This window comes from Gambusia affinis, linkage group LG06, assembly GCF_019740435.1.
Source record: "Gambusia affinis linkage group LG06, SWU_Gaff_1.0, whole genome shotgun sequence".
In the NCBI taxonomy this organism is placed as follows: Eukaryota; Metazoa; Chordata; class Actinopteri; order Cyprinodontiformes; family Poeciliidae; genus Gambusia; species Gambusia affinis.
Window position 1 is genome coordinate 11,044,935 of NC_057873.1, and position 20,702 is coordinate 11,065,636.

At 37.0% G+C, this 20,702-nt stretch overlaps 3 protein-coding genes across 9 annotated transcripts; 1 reads left to right on the plus strand and 2 right to left on the minus strand.

Annotated features, from left to right (window-relative positions):
* Positions 1-586: 586 nt before the first annotated feature.
* On the minus strand, positions 587-9,988 carry sirt2 (sirtuin 2 (silent mating type information regulation 2, homolog) 2 (S. cerevisiae)). 2 transcript variants are annotated; one of them, XM_044118806.1, is made up of 16 exons: positions 9,355-9,988; positions 8,305-8,354; positions 8,087-8,135; positions 6,462-6,572; positions 6,200-6,241; positions 6,007-6,113; positions 5,873-5,929; positions 5,720-5,788; positions 5,499-5,628; positions 5,370-5,429; positions 5,228-5,283; positions 5,077-5,153; positions 4,901-4,952; positions 4,750-4,817; positions 2,808-2,874; positions 587-1,685 (listed from the first exon to the last, which is right to left on the minus strand). In XM_044118806.1, coding segments are annotated over exons 3-16 (1,098 nt in total). In that variant the 5' UTR covers positions 8,088-8,135; positions 8,305-8,354; positions 9,355-9,988; the 3' UTR covers positions 587-1,484. The 2 variants fall into 2 exon arrangements, with proteins under 2 accessions (XP_043974741.1, XP_043974740.1); XM_044118805.1 differs by lacking the exon at positions 9,355-9,988 and adding an exon at positions 8,453-8,632.
* Positions 9,989-11,661: 1,673 nt separating this feature from the next.
* On the minus strand, positions 11,662-15,011 carry dmac2 (distal membrane arm assembly component 2). The gene is made up of 5 exons (XM_044118807.1): positions 14,441-15,011; positions 13,884-14,074; positions 12,566-12,646; positions 11,927-12,066; positions 11,662-11,825 (listed from the first exon to the last, which is right to left on the minus strand). The coding sequence occupies exons 1-5, from the start codon at positions 14,456-14,458 to the stop codon at positions 11,662-11,664; spliced, it is 594 nt and encodes a 197-aa protein (XP_043974742.1). The 5' UTR covers positions 14,459-15,011.
* A 176-nt stretch (positions 15,012-15,187) lies between these two features.
* On the plus strand, positions 15,188-19,401 carry LOC122832245 (ubiquitin carboxyl-terminal hydrolase 37-like). Of its 6 annotated transcripts, none has more exons than XM_044118808.1 (15): positions 15,188-15,314; positions 15,478-15,588; positions 15,717-15,839; positions 15,940-15,995; positions 17,113-17,193; positions 17,278-17,337; positions 17,453-17,584; positions 17,668-17,791; positions 17,885-18,036; positions 18,152-18,251; positions 18,357-18,433; positions 18,532-18,640; positions 18,757-18,805; positions 18,953-19,110; positions 19,187-19,401. In XM_044118808.1, exons 1-15 carry the CDS (start codon positions 15,294-15,296, stop codon positions 19,205-19,207), a joined length of 1,374 nt encoding a protein of 457 aa, XP_043974743.1. In that variant the 5' UTR covers positions 15,188-15,293; the 3' UTR covers positions 19,208-19,401. The 6 variants fall into 6 exon arrangements, 5 of the variants coding, with proteins under 5 accessions (XP_043974743.1, XP_043974744.1, XP_043974745.1 ...); XM_044118809.1 differs by having other exon boundaries at positions 15,774-15,839; XR_006370819.1 differs by lacking the exon at positions 19,187-19,401 and having other exon boundaries at positions 18,532-18,679; positions 18,953-18,994.
* Positions 19,402-20,702: the final 1,301 nt, after the last annotated feature.

Below are 20,702 nucleotides of genomic sequence, written 5' to 3' on the forward strand. Positions count from 1 at the left end.
AAACAACTACAGAGTTTTTTGTACAGAAGTACAAAAAAAGCTGTACTCAAGTAAATTTACTTCATCACTGCTCACCTCTGATATTTGTTGATAGAGAAATAATGCTAATGTTCTGGAGCTGCTCAGAGTTATGACTTGAATCTGACTGAGAATCATTGAGGAAAAAATTAGGGTGATGGAAAGAAGTTCTTCCTACCTTAAAGACTTCTCAAAGATTTAATTCTTTTTGACACGCAATATTCCACTCAGCAAATCATTTTTTGCCTTCATTCTCCTTTTAAATTGTTTTATTGTCTTTTGAAAGTTGCCAACCTGATTTCTTTTCAGTACAAACCTATTGACTAAATAAAAACAATTTAAAATCTACATCTGCCGGGGGATGACCTTTGACCTGATCGTACAGAGTTTAAACTTCTAAGAAGGAGGAAATCCTGAGTAAATCGTTATTGGGCAGGCGAATGACAGACGGAGCAAAGTGCGGTAACTAGAGTTTCAGTCTGACATTTCCACTATCATTTTTAATCAACTGCATTCATAAGAAGAAAACAGAATGACACACTTATCCATTGACACAAAGTCAACTTGATCAGTTTAACAAAGGAAACATTTATTGCAGGAATTTGCACTGGTTGTTAGAATTAGTACATGTCAACGTATTTAAGTCCAGCTGAGTATTTTACTTTTTTTTAACACAATGCTTCATGCTCTCAGAGATCTCTCATTCAGCTTTTTTTCCGTACAAATCACGTCTGTTTTTTTTCTTTTTATGTTGCTTTGAATCTAAATTTATTGGCTATTAAAATTAAACCAGCAAAGAGCTCGACTGAAAGGTTACTGCTTCTAATTCTTTCTGCTGTTCCAAGATGAACCTTACACAAAAATATTATTTGTCTTATAGTTTTGCTTAAATGACCAAACAATTAAAATAAAATGACTTAAAGTTGAACAAAAGTAAAAACCAGTGAAGGTTCTAGTAAACTGTCTATCAAATGTATCTAAATTTGTACCAACCAGGAAGTTAATTTGCTGATGGAAACATTGTGACAGCTTTATCAGATGAGCTGCTTTTAGTTTGCAGGGAGGGAATGTTAGGTCACCTAACAGAACCTCGTTATCTCAAATCCAAATCCGGTTCTCATTAAAATGCAGCTCATCAGCACACGTCAATCATTAAGAGTCTTTTATGCTTAGAAGGAACACAGGGGGCTAAAACCCACATACAATGAGATTAAATCGATCAGAGGGAAAATGTTATCTTCAGCTGGGGCAAAACGAAGCTTGTGGAAAATATAGAGAAGTTAGTAAAGTGCAAAATGACTGACATAAACAAAAGTATAATTATGGGAAAGAACCGTCCTCAGATCTGAGAATGTACAATTAGAGAAACCCAACAGAGGCTCATTTCTGAACATCAAATCCTTATATATTAAGCTCTGGTTAAGCTTTAAACTGTCATTGCTTTTGTTTTGTTAATTAAAAGCAGGTCACTCCTCTGCTTTGGATTTGGGTTCAGCTGAAGCCGGAGTGCCTTTGACTGCAGCTCCTTTGACTGCAGCTCCTTTGTCTGCAGCTCCTTTGACTGCAGCTCCTTTGACTGCAGCTCCTTTGCTTCCTCCGGGATTCTCCTGCTTGTCCTCACTGTCGATCCTGGCATGCTCCTTCTTCACAAGCTCTTCAAGCTCCGCCTGGACGAATGTGGAAAACCAAACAGAGATGAATACAGTATATAAACATAATAGAGGACAAATGAGTCCAAAAAAAGTAAGAGATACAAGTTTTATGGTGTCAAATGAATAATGTGTTCCTATGTAGCATGAAGTGATGCAGCATAAAGTTAACAGTACCCCAGTATTGTCTTTCATATTGTGGCCAAAGAGATGCTACCTCCAGCTAGCATGAGGTTTATAATTTAGATATGCGACACATAAGGGCTAGTGCTATAAAATCCCCATAAAACAGCCGTCCACAAATAACTGAAATCCACAAATACTTGAGACGTCCCTCTAAAAAAAATGTTATAACTGCTTATTTTAACAGTTCAAACACTAAATACACTTTAAAATGCATCAACATAGACACAGTGGTTTTAGCAATACAACAGAGGCTAACGTCTATAGCCTTTCTTATTTAGGTGTAATTTCTTGCAATTCAGTCAATCAGCTCCAAGGGAAATGAATGGACCTGCTGACTGACCAACCAACCAATATCATTTCATCAAAGAATTTCAACTTCCAAAGCTGGATTTACTTTTGAGTATTTTAGAAATGCTCTATGAAAAAATCCTAACAGGCGGGTTTTCCGAAATAATTTAGATAATTTTGCACAAAAAAATCTACAAGTAATGAGCTACAAATATAGAGCCCACTGTCATTGCAATGCAAATCTTACAGCAATGACTTGATCACAGCATCACTTTATTTTATGCTATACTGCAGACACTTTGTCTGCACTGATGAAGATTTACTTCAACTCACCATGCTGAATATTTTACACCAACTGACAGCAACCTGACCTACTGTGGCTGAATTTTACACATTAATTTTACACATTTTCATCCTAATACACTTGCATTGTACAAAAGAAAGGCTCGTTACAAGGAACCTGTATACTTCAAATTTGACAAGACTTGATGTTTCACAAAACACTCTTCATTTCTCCATAGTTAGACCCACGTGAAATGCATTTTAGACAAACAGGGACACAGCAGCTTTATGATTATGTGTTCGTTCTTTACTGATGGAGCTCAGCTGTAAATAATGCAAAGCTGCAAGCATAAAAGATTTCAATGAGAAAACTGGGGGGCTCACCTTCCAACCCAGCAAGTCAGCGAGAGCCAAGCAGCCGTCATCACACGTACTGATCTGAGCTACGTCTCTGAAACCAGGAAAAAATACGACATGTTGGATGCGGAGATGATTTCAAGACAGGCCTTCATATCCCATCACAACAAAACAAACCAAAAAAATACAATCTATGTCTTTAATTAATCCATCATTGTTGAATTTGGATTTTACTTCCACTTTTGTTTATCTCTGTGGATTTATTATTAAAGGCACAACAAACCGTTTCAGAAAACAAACTTTTTCACACGTAGCACATGTAGCATAAAAACAAACAAGAAAACCCAACCCAAATATACAATGAACAAATATTTAATTATATCTAAGATCATATATATCAGTGTTAATTCTTTATGTTATTTTCATTAATTACAAAGTGGTTAGTTTAAAATCTCTTAGTACAAATAAACCAAAGAACAAAACAATTCAAAGCAGACAAATAGCTGTACACTTTGCACACACGTCTGTCTTCCAGACTCTGAAATTAAAAATTGAAATTTTATTTATTTGCACTTGTTAATCTGATGAAAGGAGTAACTATGTAGCACTGACTTTCTGTACACACAACTGCAGTAAAGACTATACTTTCTATGAAGACTAAGATTGCATATGGTTGGTAATTTCTTCTTACTGTGCCCCTCTGAAAAGCATTACACATTACTGGATCACAGCCTCATTTAGTAACTTAACTGTCCAATTTAAGGGCCGGCTTACATTTATATAGCCATCATAAAAATAATCATCCTGAAACACTTGGAACCAGATAGACCATAAATGAACAAGCAGTGATGAGAATGTGACTATGAACACCCACAGTTCACTGAATATGAAGGAGAGTGAGGGTGCTACAGTGTGGGACCAACAGACTAAAACTGTCATTTGTTCCAGCCTCAATCAGTCTGTTCCACGGCACATCACCAACTTAGCACGGTGCTTTTCACCACTAACGCCTGTTCACACCACTTGTTGCACTGTTGATTTGAGTCTGTGGTTTATCAATCTGCGGTGTTTTAATGTTTTTATTTGCAGCTGTGTAGAACTATGTTCAAGACAAACCTCCCTTTAGGGACAATAAAATATATACTTGTATTCTATTCTCGGCTTCATGAGAACAGAAACAGAAAAAAAACACTGATGGCAATTCTTTCAGGATGCAATGCATCACTCTCAGCATGCTATTCTGATATTTATATTCAGTCATTTCTACCTAAATTATGCATGATAGTTCGCTGCCCCCTGGTGGTCAAATAATACCACTCATCCAGAAAACGAGACATGAATAATTAGAATCAGAAAAAGAGATTGACTGATCAGAATTGTAAGTCTTAATGAAAAGCTTAATAAATACATTTGTTTTTAAGAAATATATCTTAACTTATGACAGGAATCAAAATATTTCCTTCTAGCAATTACTTGGTGTCATTGTAAAAGCAGCCACCTATTTGTGTATTTTCTGGAGGATGTAGATGAGGAGCTCTACCACTTAAAAAATGCTTCCATTATTCTTAAGCATAGCACATGACAAAAAAACATATTAAGAAACTCAAAAGAATAAAATACAGTTCAGTGTTCTTGTTGTCTATTGAACGTCTCAATATTTCTGCTGGCTTTATGGACAACAGACATACATTTACAACAGACATTTAATGTGTCGTTCAAAATACAATTTCCTTTAAAATAGTTTCTTACATCTCTGTACTTCTTTTACTATGAAAATAGATAACTTTGCTGTCAGCAGAATCTGCACTGAACTTTCACACCATTCATGTAAAATGTTTCCAACTGGCTGGTCAATCTGGAAAATGTCAGTTTTTCAGATCACCTCTAACAAAAATAAAAGTATCCTCAACAGGTAGTGATCAACATCTAAGCCAGTTTATCAAATAATATGACAGAATCTCAGCATTACCTGTACGCCTTCTCTGAGTCAAAGTCCATCCCTCCTCCAAAGCCAAGCAACCCCAACATAGGATCTGCCTGCAGACGGAAACAAATAAACCTTACACAAGGCAGTGTGAAGAAAGTAGGTATGTACAGGTGATGGAGCAGTAAAGACTCACCTGTCCTGTTTTCTCCATGTTAATGAGCAACCTGGGGCAACTTTTTGAAACCCTAAATGACAAAAATGGAAGATGAAAGAATCCAACAGGAAAGCCAAAGCAGGACAGTTTCAGAAATGACGAAGTTACGTTACACAATCAGATTATAAAAGCTACTGAGACTAGATGTGGAGTACCTGCCGACTAAACTTGCAAACGGTTGAACCTGCAGAGATGTGCCCATGACTATGAGGAGATCGCATCGAGGAAAATCCTGACAGGGAAGCAAAGGTGAGACATTAATTTGCTTATGTTTTTGCAGAGGTTAAATCACTGTTATGTGCTCACCATCTTCATGGTAGTGAAGAAACGGGTTGGCAGGTTCTCTCCAAAAAACACAATATCTGAGGAAAACAAGACAAGGACAAACGGTGAGAATAGAGACGAATGAAGCAAAATTTTAAATGAACAAACATGATGATTGACTGACCTGGTTTGACCAAACTGCTGCATTTTTCACACTTTGGAATCTCGTCAGAGAAGATTTTTTCTAAAACACAGACAAAAATGAGAATCTCAAATCTCAAGTGATCACAGGAGCTTAAAAATGTCACAGCACCTTTCATCCAGTCCAGGTTGTACTCCTTTTTGCAGAGGAATTTGACACAGTGAGAGGTGTAGAACGTTCCATGTGCTTCAATCAGATCGTCTCCTTCCAGCCCTGCAACTCGCTCAAGGGTGTCGATGTTCTGAACAGACATGCACACCAACATGGATACAGGAACTTTAAGTAATTTGAATTATTCTGTGTGCAGTGACATGTTCTTTCTCTCCCCCCACCTGCGTGTAGCATCGTCTCAGAACCCCCTTGTCCTTCAGCATCTTTATGAAGTAGTGGCAGATTGTGGGCTAAAACCAAGCATGAGGGTAAAAAACAACTCTTAGTATTTGGTAAGAACCGGCTTTTCCCAATCTGCAGGCTGCTTGTTGTACCTTAAACTGTCCTGGGTACAGCTCCCTGGCCAAAGCAAAGAATGGTTCTGGATGTTTCTGTGATGAAATTATGGAAAATTCTTCAATTTTCACATGTCACTATTTTGAGAGATGCAATTCAATCTTGAACAGACCTTGAAGTAATCGATCTGGAAGATGGCCTCTGGGTAAGGCAGGTTGTACTTTTGCAGGTTTGCATAGAGACCCGTTTCTGGAGAGCGAAAATCTGGGATCCCAGCAGCTGTGCAAGAAGAAATCATGAAAAATTACTCAAACAGGACAAAAACGGTTTGCTTTATTCTCTAAAAATTAATGGGGTATACTTACATGTTGATATTCCTGCTCCAACCATGCAAATGATGTTTTTACCTATGACAGAGAGAGGTAAAAACATTCATAATAAATGGATTCATGATTCAGTCATGAATCCATTAATTAATAATTTAGCACTCTCTAAATCTTATTTTCTTTTTCTGGGTGAATGTCCTCAGATTAAATATATATCTTTTATCATTATTATCATTTTCAGTGAGTATATAACCCTAAAAATACCCAGAAATAAAGTAAAACATAATAAAACAAAACTCACATTTGCCGCTGCTTATGTAGCGCGCCACGCCCTCCAGAGACAACTCATCCAGAACTTTCTCTGAAGAGCCCAACCCCAGCACACTGGAGAAGAGGCCGCGCAAGACGTCCACTGGAAAGGTCAGGAGAGAAAAGGAAAAACAAGATCAGTTTATTCACGTTTTCACATTAAGAATTTGTACTTTCTATGCCACTACATTTCTATAATATGGTGTGTTGCACATTCAATTTTTTGTTGCTGTTATTTATAAGTTTGAAAGTAATCAAAAACTTATTGAAGTAGGGATGAAACGATTCCTCGAGTGATTAGAGTACCTCGATTATTAAAATTGGTCGAGGAAAATGCATCTGCCTCGAGTTAATTTGTGTTTTATTATTTAGCGCGATTATTTAGTGCTACAGCCGGGTCAATATTAACTGTCTGAGTTATTGATGAAAGCCAAGTGTAAGCAGCAGTTTTAAGTTCGAGGATTTTATTGATTCATGATAATGTCCAGGCTTTTATTGTTATTTTAAGCATTCTTAAAATAACTGGCGTGATGCCTGGAGTACGGCAGCTTTTCTCCTCCCGGAGCTGCTGCCAAGAGGTTTTAACAAACGGGTGGCGGAACGCATTGTGGTGGTACATTGCTGGTAGATGAGTTTCTGTGACGAACTAAGGAGCCAAATTACGTCGCTAAAATGAACAGAAAAGCTATAAATGTTTGGGCGAAGTGAGAGTTCATCTATTAAATTGACTGGAGACATAAACAAAAAGGTGGAGTATACACTTTTGAAAACAAATATGTGTACTTGTGAGCATGAATCCTTATTATTAAATTGAATATAATTTCAAATTTTTGTATAACTTTTCTTTAGCTTAATTTAGAAGTGAGCTATGATTGTTATAGGTTAATTTCCTAAACTACAGGAAAGTTATTGTTAAGGAAAATCAGATATTAACAATTGGACTGATGTTGGTATTTGATAGTAACACTGCTGTATGTTAAATTTACCAGTATTTTAATATTTTTTTAAATCCGATTACTCTATTAATCGTAAGAACAATTGATAGATTACTCAATTACTAAAATATTCGTTTACAACAGCTCTATATTCAAGTTAACCTGTTCAAAAATCACTCCATGTGGCCCTGGTCCAAGTTTAGAAAATGGTGTCAGAAAATACAAATATTGTTCACTATTGACCCAGTGCCTATTCCTCTGTTATGTGTGTCTAACGCCCCTTTTATCAGGCAGACAACATTTACTTGAATGTGTTTAATGCTGTTAAAATCACACAATGGTTTTGATTTTGGTTAAATAAAAATTTTCACAGGTATAATCGTTCCTCTTTCTTGTTTTGCTTAATGGTATTTAACTGCTGAAATTCTGATGCATAAACTCACAAGTACAAGTGTAAACAGTATACAAATAGTATTCACAATTAATAGTATTCTAGAACATTACGTTGGGGAATAGATCGATTTACTTTCAATACTTGAACTATTTTTAAAAGCAAACACTTACTTTCACTCAAGTAAAAATGTTAATGATGTACCTTTACTACAGTATTGTGCTTAAGTACAACGTTTGAGTATTTTCTTCACCGCTGTCATATGAGTGTATGCAGTATATTTAAACGTACTCCCTGCTTCTCCTGTAGCTTCGTCTTCACTGCTGCTGTCTGATTGATCCTGCAGAGAAAACAACGCGCGACTTGTAGAATCGGTTCACTGATTGGTGACTGCTATGAGCCAGAAACAGAGCAGCTCTTTGTTATGATGCTAACCATCGTCTGGATCTCATTACATCTGACAGCACCTAAAAAACAACTCAAGCTTGACAGAAAACAGTGACTCCCACCTCGGGTTCAGCGGTAGCCTCCTCCTCTTGTTCTTCTTTTTTAGGGGACTCTGGAAATGAAATCACCATGATGTAAAACTCGAAAGTCTTGTTTTAAAGGGACAAAGATGTAACTGTGTTTTCTTTCTAGATCGGACAGCCGTCCTACCTGATGGTTCAGACATTTATCCGCTTGCTAGGAGTCCAACACTACAAATTTTTGGTTGACATTCAATAAAAATCGCTAAAATCGGAGAAAATATACAGGAACCCGACGCTTTAAATGTACCCAGCTGTTCCCTCTTGTTGTTGTCCGTCAGAAAATTACGTCGGCGTGAACCGCTTCCGCGTTCAAAGAAGACAATAGTTCCCGTTGATGTTCATTTCCCTTATTACAAAAAATAATACTCTAAAACTCTTAATATCAACTAACCCCACCGTTAATAAGCGAAAGTTGCAATTAAACGTGTCGCCAATTTATTTGGTTGTAGAAGATAAGGTGAGTCAAACACAGCAGTATTTTAACAATGTTTAATTTTCACATCAGCCAATTATGATATCGCAGAAGCGACTATCACTGTTTATTTTTATTTCTTGGTGTCTTCATTGATTTGTTGTGTATCTGCTGCAGAACAGGCTCACACTGGATTATGGGCTTTATTATTCACATAAGCTTCCACAGTGCTGATTACAAATACATACACTTACACACACGGACACTGTATTGGCAATTAACTACATAACATAATGTTTAAAATACATTAAAAATGAATGAAAGAATGAATGAATATATTATTTGCATCATGCCCTTCCCGCCCCCACGTGAAGGATGAGATTTTATTGATAAACACTAACCCCTGGTTTCACCTTAGGGGATGTGCACTGAAAAACACAGTGCAAGCCAAAATACAACAATACATACTTTTACAACCGTATACGTTTGCAACTTAACGTTTATAACTTAAAATAACGCTACAACCCAAAAATAACTTCCGTTTTGGCATATAAGCAAATGCACAGTTTTATTTACACAATATTTAAGACATCTACTCACTTACATCAAACACATACCTTGCGCCTCTATCAAGGGGCCCGCTCCTAACAAGATACATTTTATCGTCTACGTTACAACTTATGGTCAGTCCAGTTAGACCGGACGTCGTCCCTTCAAAATAAAAGTATTAAATATGAAAACAGAAAATTAATCATAGCTACAATCAAATAAAAGCAATAAACACTAAAAGGGAAAATAAGCAAATAAAAAAAAATATTTAAGGTTATTTATTTTACTGCAAAATCACAGGTGGTATAGTTGTTGGTACTACTAGCAAATAAAAGTATAAATATCACAAGTGATAGAAGCAAGTTTATTTCAGATATTGACCACTGGATGATTGAGGACCTTTAATTATCTCACCACCATGGATGGAATGAACAGGATGGTAAAGGAAGAAAAAATCTCCAAAGCTCAGTTTTAGACAACTGCAAAAGACTGAGCTGCATTTTGTGTTTCAAATAGATTTGTCAGACACGGTTATTATTTTTGCAAGTAAAATAGAAAAGAATTCAGCCTTACTTTGAAGAATAAAATCTTTATTATGTACACCCATTTTTACATTCAGTGACAAAGTCCCAGCAAATTGAAGTTGGACATGAACAGAAACTTTCTAAATATGAACATTTGCAGGATCAACGTGCAGCCTTACTCACAAACTGAGAAATACACAGGGCATCCAGACATATAGTTAAACTTTTGTGTGACATGTTTCTTTGCCCACATCTGTTCTATGTTTCTGCTTTTCTTATTTTTCCTGCATTTATTGTGCCTTATGTCATGATTCTTCAATTATATAAGCTTATCATGAGCTCTTTGAAAAAAAAAAGAGAACACCAAAAGCCTCCAAGTCTTTCTGCAGTGATTCTAGTTGTAATCGACCCACTACCTCTCTGCTTCCAGGCGCTCCTCTGACTTCTCCCTTCCAGCCTGAGGCAGACTGAGGTCGTAGCCCTCTGCTGTGATCTGGCATTGAGGTAGCATCTCCTCCAGCAGGATGATCACCAACCCTGGACTTGAAATCCTCGGGAGGGAGGACACATTCAGATGCTTTAGCTGCCTTCAGTAAGTAGACACAGAAAAAGGAGAATATCATTACACAACATTGCTTTAGAATAATGGTGTTGAAAGTGAGGCATAAAGGCCATTTGTGCATGCTGGACTGATTTTGTTTGGCTCACAACTCTTTTGTGAGAATAATCTGAATTTGACTTGTTACCACAGGCTGGTGATGATGGAAATTTTTTTTAATTGAGGCAACATTTTAATTTAAGGTTAAAATGTCTCAATGGAAACAATGGAAACTGTACAGCGCACATTTAAATATTACACTTTTTCTATTTCCTTAACTTCATAGTAAATAAGACTGCTGGGGCTCTGCTTTTATTATATTGTTAATCATTATCTTGATACATTTCTTATGACAAGAAATTTGATTAATCATTGTCGAGAAAAATTAAAATTAATGATGTTTATAAAAACAAAACCAACCGTATTGTCGGGGATTTCATTTTTATTTTTTTTAACCCTACAGGGGATCTTTTTGTGGGCTCTAGTGTCCCTTAATATGAAAGTATGCTGACAGGAAAGGGGGAAGGAGAGAGGGGAACACATACGGCAAATATCGTTGGGTCCGGGAGTCAAACCCGCGACGGCCGCATCCAGGACTCAAGGCCTCCAAACATTTTGTCGCGTTATCCCCTTTGCCACCACGACACGCCCATAGGGATTTAATTTTTACCATTTCCTCTACTGTTTATTCAAAGGGAGTATTATATTTATGATACTCTAAACCCAAAATAAATACCAGTAAATTTTAAAACATGATTAAATTCAGTTACTGTGTAGTTTAGTGATACACTAAACTACACAGTGATCTTTAGGACTTTCGTCCTAAAGAAGGCAATTACAAATGGGGATGTTTTTCAAGAGCAGTATTTATATTTGCAGAGCTACCACTGCTGTGTCATGTCAGAGAAAGAGAGACCCAAATCCTGTTGTTAGTGCTGAGAATTAGAAACTTTAAAATATTTTCTCCAATCAAGCCCAAAAGAAATTGCAAACCGGATGGCTTTCTTTAATAAGAAAAATATGCAAAACTTTGGATCTACAAAGATTGAAATATTCTTTTCCTACAAAAAATTCATAAGCTTAGTTTACTGATTGAGCAGATTAAAAATATTATTTTAGTCAAAGAAAAAAGTACATTTGCAGCCTTACTCACATTAAGCCTTACATTTGCAGCCTTAGGTAATTTTGGAATATATATATAAAAAGGTTTGGACTACCGCGCTGCGGACTGTAGGCTACACTGAGCATAGAGCTTACCTGAGATTCCTGAGAGCAGCCAGGCCGCCCACGGTTATCCTTGGACATTGAGAAATGTCCAGCTCCTCCAGAGAGTCCTGGAATGTGTGGAGTCCTGCCAGGAACCAGTCATCCACCTCATGACAGCCTTGGAGCTTTAGAGTCCGCAGACGTTGCCTCTCTGCAGGTGTTGATAAATCAGATCAAAAACAGGACCAGCACATTCAGTGACTCTGAAAAACTAAAGAGCTGAGAGGAATCATCTTCCTCACAGCATATTACCCAGGTTAGACAGTCCTACGTAGTTGATGATGGTGTGACTCATGTCTACTTCTTCCACAGGTGTGTCCTTGTAGTTCAGGAAATCCCAATTGAATTTGCCACGTGAGTCTGCGCGGAACCACTCAGACTGGCCCACAAACCTGCAAAAGTAACAGAAGTTATGATGAAAGGAGAGAAAAGGCTGAGGATTCGAAGAGCAGTTCATATGTGAGGAGTCCATATGAGCTTTTTTAAGAGAGCAGCGGCTTGTTGCAGAAGTTATAGCTCTTGATAGCTTTAAAGAATAATTTCAAAGGAACTAATTTCTCAAATATTTGAATCTTTTTTTCTACAAAGATGTCTTCAATTTTCAGAGTAAAAACCTGAATTTTCAACAAAAACATCATTGGATTTCATCACTTAAAGCAAGTATTAAAAGAATTTGGTAAACTTAGTCTCAAGTTTCAAAAATGTCCTCTGGCCCTGGTCCTTTTCACACCATATGTATTGACAAGTTCATAATAAATATTTAGTCAAAAGGAGCATGATCTTGTTAGACTGAATCTGTCATAATAAATGTGGAAAACATCCAGTTACCTGACAAAGCATTTACAGAACAACTAAAAATGATGCAAAGGGATGTGAGCAGGAGCCACTTACCTAAATCCTCCTCCTTGATTTAAAATATAATAGGCAGATGCTATGTCTGGACCATAAAGCTTGTGTGTGAAACCATAGTAACTGTAAAAGACAGACGAAAAAATTGGGATTAGGCATCACTTGGTTACCAGAGTCCAGGTTTGGCCAGGTCAAATCATAAAAACTCCTAAACTATTTGCTGTTCAGGAGATGCGGGAGAAAATGTTAGAGTTGGCTTAATGAAGACTCCTATAATCCAGAACATAAACAGATTTGGCTGTTAGGGAATATGTTCAGATGTGGAAAAACAGCTCAGTAACGGTTCGGAAACTAAAGGTGCAAAGTCCATCACAATTACTGTCTAAAAGTGCAGTTGGTAACTTCGGAGCAACAGGTCTGTTAGGAACACAACTTTTCAGCAAGATATAGGAGCTTGTTTTAAGTCAATAATTCATTAATGAATGATGAAAAAGTACTCATTCAAATGCCAGATTTTCACTTACAAAAAAGACATTTTCCAATATTACAAGTGAAATAATCTCCCAGAGGAATCAGTACATTTCCTTCAGTACATTGGAATCAGTACATTTCCATTACTAATAAAAAAATATTGATTTAAATTAAACTAATTGACTTATACTATATCTTCCTGAAAAATTACTTGAAAATTACTTGTCTTATTTCAAGCAAATTAGAAATTGGACCAAAAATACTTGGTAAGATTTTGTGTTTTTTGCAGCGTGATTGCAAGGTGTCCAGTTCCTGTGGCTGCTAAACAAGCCCAAATTATCATAATCCCAAATAAAGGGCACTGTCTCCAAATTTGGTACTGTGTATTTTGATCAAACATTTCTACTTTACACTATGTTAGCATTTTTAATATAGACAAATGTTGGAAACAGGGCTTAATATTTGAAAAACAAAAACAATGACAATGTCAATGCTGTGAATAGAGATTTCTATCCTGAGTTACTCCAGGACCCCATTGCCTTGCAAGACTTTAGACTTTATTAAATATAAATACAAAACTCGGAAAAAATAAGTACAAATTTGGACAAAAATGACTAATTTGCAAAGAAAGTCACAAAAAAGAGAAAAGACTATAATAATGACCGAATAATGATTTTCTGGTCTATGCTGATGAAAAGGATTCAAGAAAAAATACTTTACACACATGTTCTAATATGTAGGCCAATAGAAATAATGGTACCAAACTGATTTCTCACCTTTGTCTTGAAAATTGAACTCAGGGTGATATAAAAACTGTAATTGTTCTACTGTTATGTTGCTCAAAATGTACCAAATGTGTTTTTGATACATAAAACTTTGTTTGTCTTACAAGTTCTTCTTTCGGAGCTGGTCCTTCCCAAACCGGGACTTCCAGTTTAGGAGCGCTTCTACATCATAGAATCGCTGGGCGAGGAAGTCAAGAGACCTGGACACGAGAGAAGGAGGAGATGCTGAGCTGGAGCTCCAATGTCGCCTAGCAACGAGGAGGACAGCAGCTCGCTGGCAGCACCTGCGTAAAGACTGAAAAGATACAGACGATCTGATGAAAAGGGGGCATGAACAAACACGGTGCTGGTAAAAATGGAAACGTAAAGAAATAAAGAAGAAAATATTATAATAATATAATAATAAAGGCAACAACGCTGTACTGTGTTCAGCAATATAAAAGAATTAAGGAACCTTCAGTCCTGTTGTCTGAGATCATATTACCACGACATTAGCTAACTCTTTACCTAATCTTGATTTAACGCAGTTTATAACAAAACAATTGGCTCAGAGTAAATACGGCCGATCTACAAAATACACACTCCAACAGTGAAACTGACTTTTTTTCTTTATATATCATATTTCTCGCTGGGTTTAGCAGAAATTTGAAGGATAACTCACTATCAAGGGTGCCGACATGACAGCAACGTCCAACAGTAAGCCGTGTAGGACAAACCTTCCGCTTCCGCCTCTGGGATTTTTTCAGAGCCGCTTTTCTTCTTGTCACCACTAGGTGTCGCAAAGCGAATGCCTCTGAAAGGCGAACTGTCCTATTTTACGGGATTATTTGAATTACTAAAAATTCATAAAACAGCCTTCTTAGTTCAGTGTTAAGGATAAATCTTTAAATCTTTCATGTTTAAAAAATGTCACAGAAAAGGAAATTAATAGACTTTCTGATAACCTCTGTGTCTCAAAATGTGATAATTTTAATTTTTTTGTTGCTGTTTCAAAGTTACATAAAACCAGAAAAAAGAGCTTGGTTGAACCTGCAGTTTTAACACAAAGCAGAGAGGTAAACTTTGAATATTTACCACAAACAAATTAAAATAAGAAAATAGACTCTTTCACTTATTGTTTGCCATCCAACATGTTGCCAGATTTTAAATGTGAATAGCTGAAATGAACTTGGAATCTTTGTTTTAATGTAAAATTTGGGTGATATAACAATAATAATAAAAAAAAAAACCAAAGAGAGTTGTATGTAACTCCAAAAGTAAAAAGTCTCCAACTTTTGTAAAATTTCTGTTGATTTTTTAAAAGAATATTTAAAGTATTTTAGTTCTAAATACAAGTTGTATATTTTTGAAACGTGCTTGTTATTGTTACGTCCTCTGAGGTTAACAGTTACTTTCTAGAATTGTCCTTTCGTGCTACAAGGTGATATAGAATATTCTCTGAACTGTCCTCACTCAAACGTAACACTTTCTAAACTGCTCTAAAATGCATTTTACAAACCGAGAGGGACCCAGAGATGTTTTATCATCGAAATAAGGTTTGTGTTGCTGACCATGTAACTTTCTCTCCTACATTTTTGATATTGTTCACAGATTAGATTCACTCTACTCCAAATTCCTCTGTTTGGATGTAAGGTAGTCATTAAGGACAGTTTTTATCAGTTTGCATATTGTATTTTTCCTTTCCCTTGTCTTTCACAGAAAAAGCATATCATCTGTGAAAAAGTTGAAGGAGATCAGGGCTCACGCAACAACAATAACAACAACAACAACAACTGGATAAATTATTGGCTGCAGCGCTTGTACAATGTGGTAAGTCCCTGTTTTTATTTATACAACTAATGTAGAAGTTTGGAAAAACCTGGACTGTCTGGAATTTATTCTGGTCATTTATTTTAGTTATTTGTCTTTTGTATTTTATTTAATTTTTTACATCAAAGCTTAAAGATATTGGATTTCCAACGAGTGGAAGAACTCAAACAAGATTTCAGCCTCAGGAGAAAAAACAAAAGAAGAAGACAAGGAAGAAGAAGATTTTCTGGGGACTATTTGATTGCTTCATGGTAAATCTAGCACTTTATAGGCTTGATTTTGGAGTTGATTCTACTGAAGCTCTGCAGGTCCATCTTTTTTATTCTAATGAGCTTGTTGTTTGTCTGACAGAGAATAATACAAGTGTATCCTGATTCTGATGATGATTCTCAGGATCAAAAGAGAAGGTAACCTCTGTACTCACGGAGTGTTTGTAACGTGTCCAACATTTTGACACATGACAACCACTAATCTTGGTGTAATTCTTCAGGATTGTAGCTCTTTGATAATGCTTCACAAACAGGAACAAGAAAAAATGTGCTGTGCATTCAACCTTGAATTAAATACAGTGGAGCCCACTGGCTTAAGTTGTCACCTAATTAGTACATACATCCCTCACAGGATTAACACTGAGGTGTATGCGGTGCAGTTGCTTCGCCCGTAATGCATGTGTGTAGGGAACCAAGTCATTAAAATCAATCATAGTTACAATATATATAAATGAAAACGTGTGAAGCATACCAATAGATACTACTAATTCAAAAGTGATAAACTTGTTCCGGAGAACCACGACTTTCCTCCAGTCTCCCCCAGTTGTCCATTCCAATGTGCTTCAGTCTCAAATTTGGCTCCTGTGCAGTGGGAAGCACCACTGTAAAGGTATGCACTCACCTTAAAGCACTAATAAACATTAATCCCACGAAAGCATTACACCAACATGGTGTTTAGAAGCAGCTAATTCTAAAGCACCATAGTCAACCATGTCAAGTCTAATACTGCCCTCCAAGCCTGGTCAAGAAAATTTGTCATTGCACACAAATAATTATTTTTTTAACCTTTTTATTGACCTACACTGTGTCTTTGACCTTTTATTTAAGTTGTTTAACAATTGGTAACATGTTATCCACAGGATAGCAAATAGTGAAAAGAGGATAGTGAAAGAGTCTTTTTTTGTTATTTTAATTATTTTGTGGTTACAAAAATTCACAGTTTGTCTGTCTGCGTTGTAATAAAGCTAAGATTTTTTTCGTCTTATGGTTTTAGCTTGATTTTCCATCCCTCTTCAAACGTTTTGCAAAGAATGAGAAAATGTTTCAGCCACTTTGAAGTGGAAGTGAAAAACATACCCCAAAAACTTTGCAGCTGAAATGACTGAAAAATATTGAGATTTATCAAAACACATAGGAATCTAATTACTAATGAAGTGACTTATGAAGGTAATTGGTCACGCTTTAATTTAAATTGTTGAGGTAAATTTTTCTGTTATTTAAGAGGTTTTCTAAATGATTTCTTTTTACTTTGCAGCCCACTTCACATGAAGACGCAGCAGTACAGGAGCTATAAAAAGGACACTTCCTCAAAGCACAACCAGAACGTTCCCACAAAGTACCTCCACCACAACACATTAAGTATGAACAGATTAATTGTTTTAATCATACTGAACAACTCTGTCTGTTTGTGTTTGTGCAGATTCACTACAATCCAGGTCCAGTCCACTTGTACGGAGCATCAGAATGCAATGTTACTTGGGTAAAAAAACGTCTGCAACCTGTAATTATGCACATATCCACCAGGAACAATGAAACTGAAAATGATCTGTTATTAAACACCATGATGCTAATGTGACTGTGCATTTTTGCATCAGATTCCCAAACATCAATATGATCTGCTACATGAACGCCAGCCTGCAGACTTTGCTTACGCTCAAGGAGTTCGTGGAGGACATCAAATCCCAGGAGGACGTGTTGGCACTGTGTCCCGAGGCTCAGCTCATGAGGTACAGCAAGAACACATGCACAAACACACATAGAGAAATCTGTGAGTTGAAGACAAAACCAAACAGCAGCCTTTATTTTCCAGATGTTTCCTAGACATTGTGAAATGTCGCTGCTCACCTGATTCAAGGTTGAAACTGGAGGTGGTTATAAGGTTTAAGAAGGTCCTCTCTTTCCAGGCCCCGGAGTTTGGATATGAAGGCATGAAAGTTAGTCAGCTGCTTCACGTTCACGTGGATCTGTGTTTTACCTGACTGCAGTGTTTGACATTAATTTAACTCTGCGTATTCTTGTGCGTTTAGGACGCCCATGAGTTCCTGACAGCTGTGTTGGATCAGATGAAGAACCTGCAGCCCCCTCTGACAAAGACTGCAGCCACTATAGGGAAAAGATACAGATGCCCAGTTCAGACACATCTACAGTTCAAAATGCGGAACACAAGGATGTGCAAAGGGTAAAAGGCACTCTTCTACCCAGAACTAAACATACATTTCCTCCTGCTTGTCCTGAGCAATGTTCATTATCTCAATAAAAAAACAAGTGTAATATTTTCTGCTTCTTATCTGCAGTTGTGGTTTTAAGTCCATAAGAGAGGAGGATTTCATCATGCTCTCTCTGGACCTGATTGCTGGAGGTTCAGTGCAGAACATGCTCAACATGCACGAGAAGGTATAAGAAACTCATCTATTTAATCCACCCATCATTCAGACAATGTTTTTATGATTCTTAGTGCTTTTTGTGCTGTAAATAACTCACAATTTGTTTTATCCACAGGAAAGACAGCTAGAGTTTAAGTGTGGGTGTGGAGGAAACACATCAGTTCTCCAGTCTAGATTTCTGACCCTTCCCAAGTGAGTGGCAACACCATTTTCCAAATGTCTTCAGCAAACTGTGAATATAGATGTGTTTATGTGCAATAAAGTCTAAAGCATCAGTTTCTCATCTACAGATATTTGATTTTGCAACTAAAGAGGTTCACTTTCACAGAGAACCTGGTGATGGTCAAACTGGAGGACCCCATCATTTTGTGCAGGGAGATGACAGTAGCTGGCCACCAGGTACACAGATTTGTACAACTCAAAACCAAACATTGAAAGGTACTGTTGGAAAATGTGTGATTGTGACATGACAGTTGTGTGTGATGCTCACAGTTTTTGCCTCTGAATCTTTACAGTACAGCCTGGTCAGCGTTATCAGCCACGTAGGTTCATCGGCGAAGACAGGTCAGATAACATCTTACAAGACTTCTGTCTAATTTTATTTAAATTTGACCAGAGTTTAAATTTGACCTTCAAATTTCAAGCTAAAAAAGCCTAGACACTTGGCTATTCTTTAAATCCCAGAGTTCTCATCTATTCTTTTTCTTTTAGGACACTACGTGAGCGATGGGCTTCATCCGGACCACTCCTTGAAGGACGGAAACGATCGATGGCTCCACTTTAATGACATTTATGTGATAGAGACAAATGGAACAGTCATTTCTGAGATGTGCACAGAGGAGTCTTATATTCTTGTCTATCAGAGGAGGGTAAGACAATCCACACCATGAAGCTGGTTAGTTTATTTCACTTCACTACATGTCAATATTTTTTGTCTGTTTTTAGGAGTTGTCCACTCTGGTATGAGGACCCAGCCCTCAGGAGGAGGGGCACACCCTAGAGAGCCTGGTTCCTCCCAAGGTTTCTTCCTAAATGGGAGTTCTTCCTTGCCACTGCTTGCCAAGTCACAAATGTACTTTGTCACCAGATTGGGCTGCAAGTGACAAAACACAATCTAAGTGGCTTGCTCTCTGGGAGTTATACAATTAAAAACTCTACAAACCCAGTTCAATAGAAGGAAGAATGATTTTTGTTTTTTTTCTGGATGTAATTTTGTCCACAAGCAGACCAGAGATGGGTTTGTAGATTAAATAAATTGAAAAGAACTGCCTCATCTAGAATACGAACAAGAGAGCAGAACTACTGGTCTCACATGCAGATGAAGTCAGAGGTTTCCTAATGGCTGAGTCAGTCAAAAATACAGTGAAGGTCACCAGATATAGAGTTAACGTCTCCAAGATACATTAGGTCAGGGGTGTCCAAACTTTTGCTCACGTAGGCCAAAAGTGTAGACTCAAATGTAGTCACAGGCCAAAAACAACAACCTAAAATCAAGCAAATAAAGACACCTGATATTTATTGTAGATCCAAAATAATGGAAGGGATTTTTACAACCGTGTATTAGGGCCATTTTAGGAAAAAAAAGAAAAAGCAGCATATTTCTGCCAAATTCTCAGAAATTTTGGATCCTGGGCCTCACTTTTTTACACCCTGCCTTAGGTCAACTCAACTTCGGCACTGCACAGTGGAACAGTTTTAGCACTGAGTTTGATGCTTTTCTGTGTGGAGCTCTCCCTGTGGATGTGTGAATTCCCTCCAGGTACTCTGCCTTCCTCCACCACCCATAAACATGCATAGAAGGTTAATTGGCCAAATACTGTAAATGTAAACAAAATTAAACCAAAGAATAACACAGGAAATCTATTTCTGTAAAAACAAATCCTCATAGCTGATCCTCAGTCTCATCTGCCTTGGATCCAAGGCAAAGATGTTGGTAAAGAACAATACAAACATGACACCATTTCAACCTGCAGACAGATTTTTGAGGAGTAAGGTAACCATGTGCTTCAGTAGATTCTAATAGAATAGAAGTTACTTCTAATAGAAGTAGCTTCTAATAGTTAGGAAAAGGTGATTTCTGTTGAAGTTTATGACAACTGTGCTGAATGACACAGATGTCATCCAACCTCTGAATTAATGGGTGTATCATAGATTCTGCTTTATTTTTATCTTGGAAAAAGTAATCTGTGTTCAGTTCTCTGCCAAACTCCTCAAAACATCACCGTCATCTGATCAAAAGCTTCTCTGTTTTGAACTTGTGTTGCTGAATAATTGATAAGGTTTTGAGAACTTTTACCTGCTGTTTGATGTCCTGGTTTTATGTTTGTTCACATTCATGAATTTTTGATTGCATCTGAATGGACTTTAGAAAAACAAACCTTGCGTTAACCTGAAGTTGGAGGTCAACAAAACAAAGTAGCTCAGGGTTTCATTCTGTGCCATGAAAAGTTCAAGTGGTCTG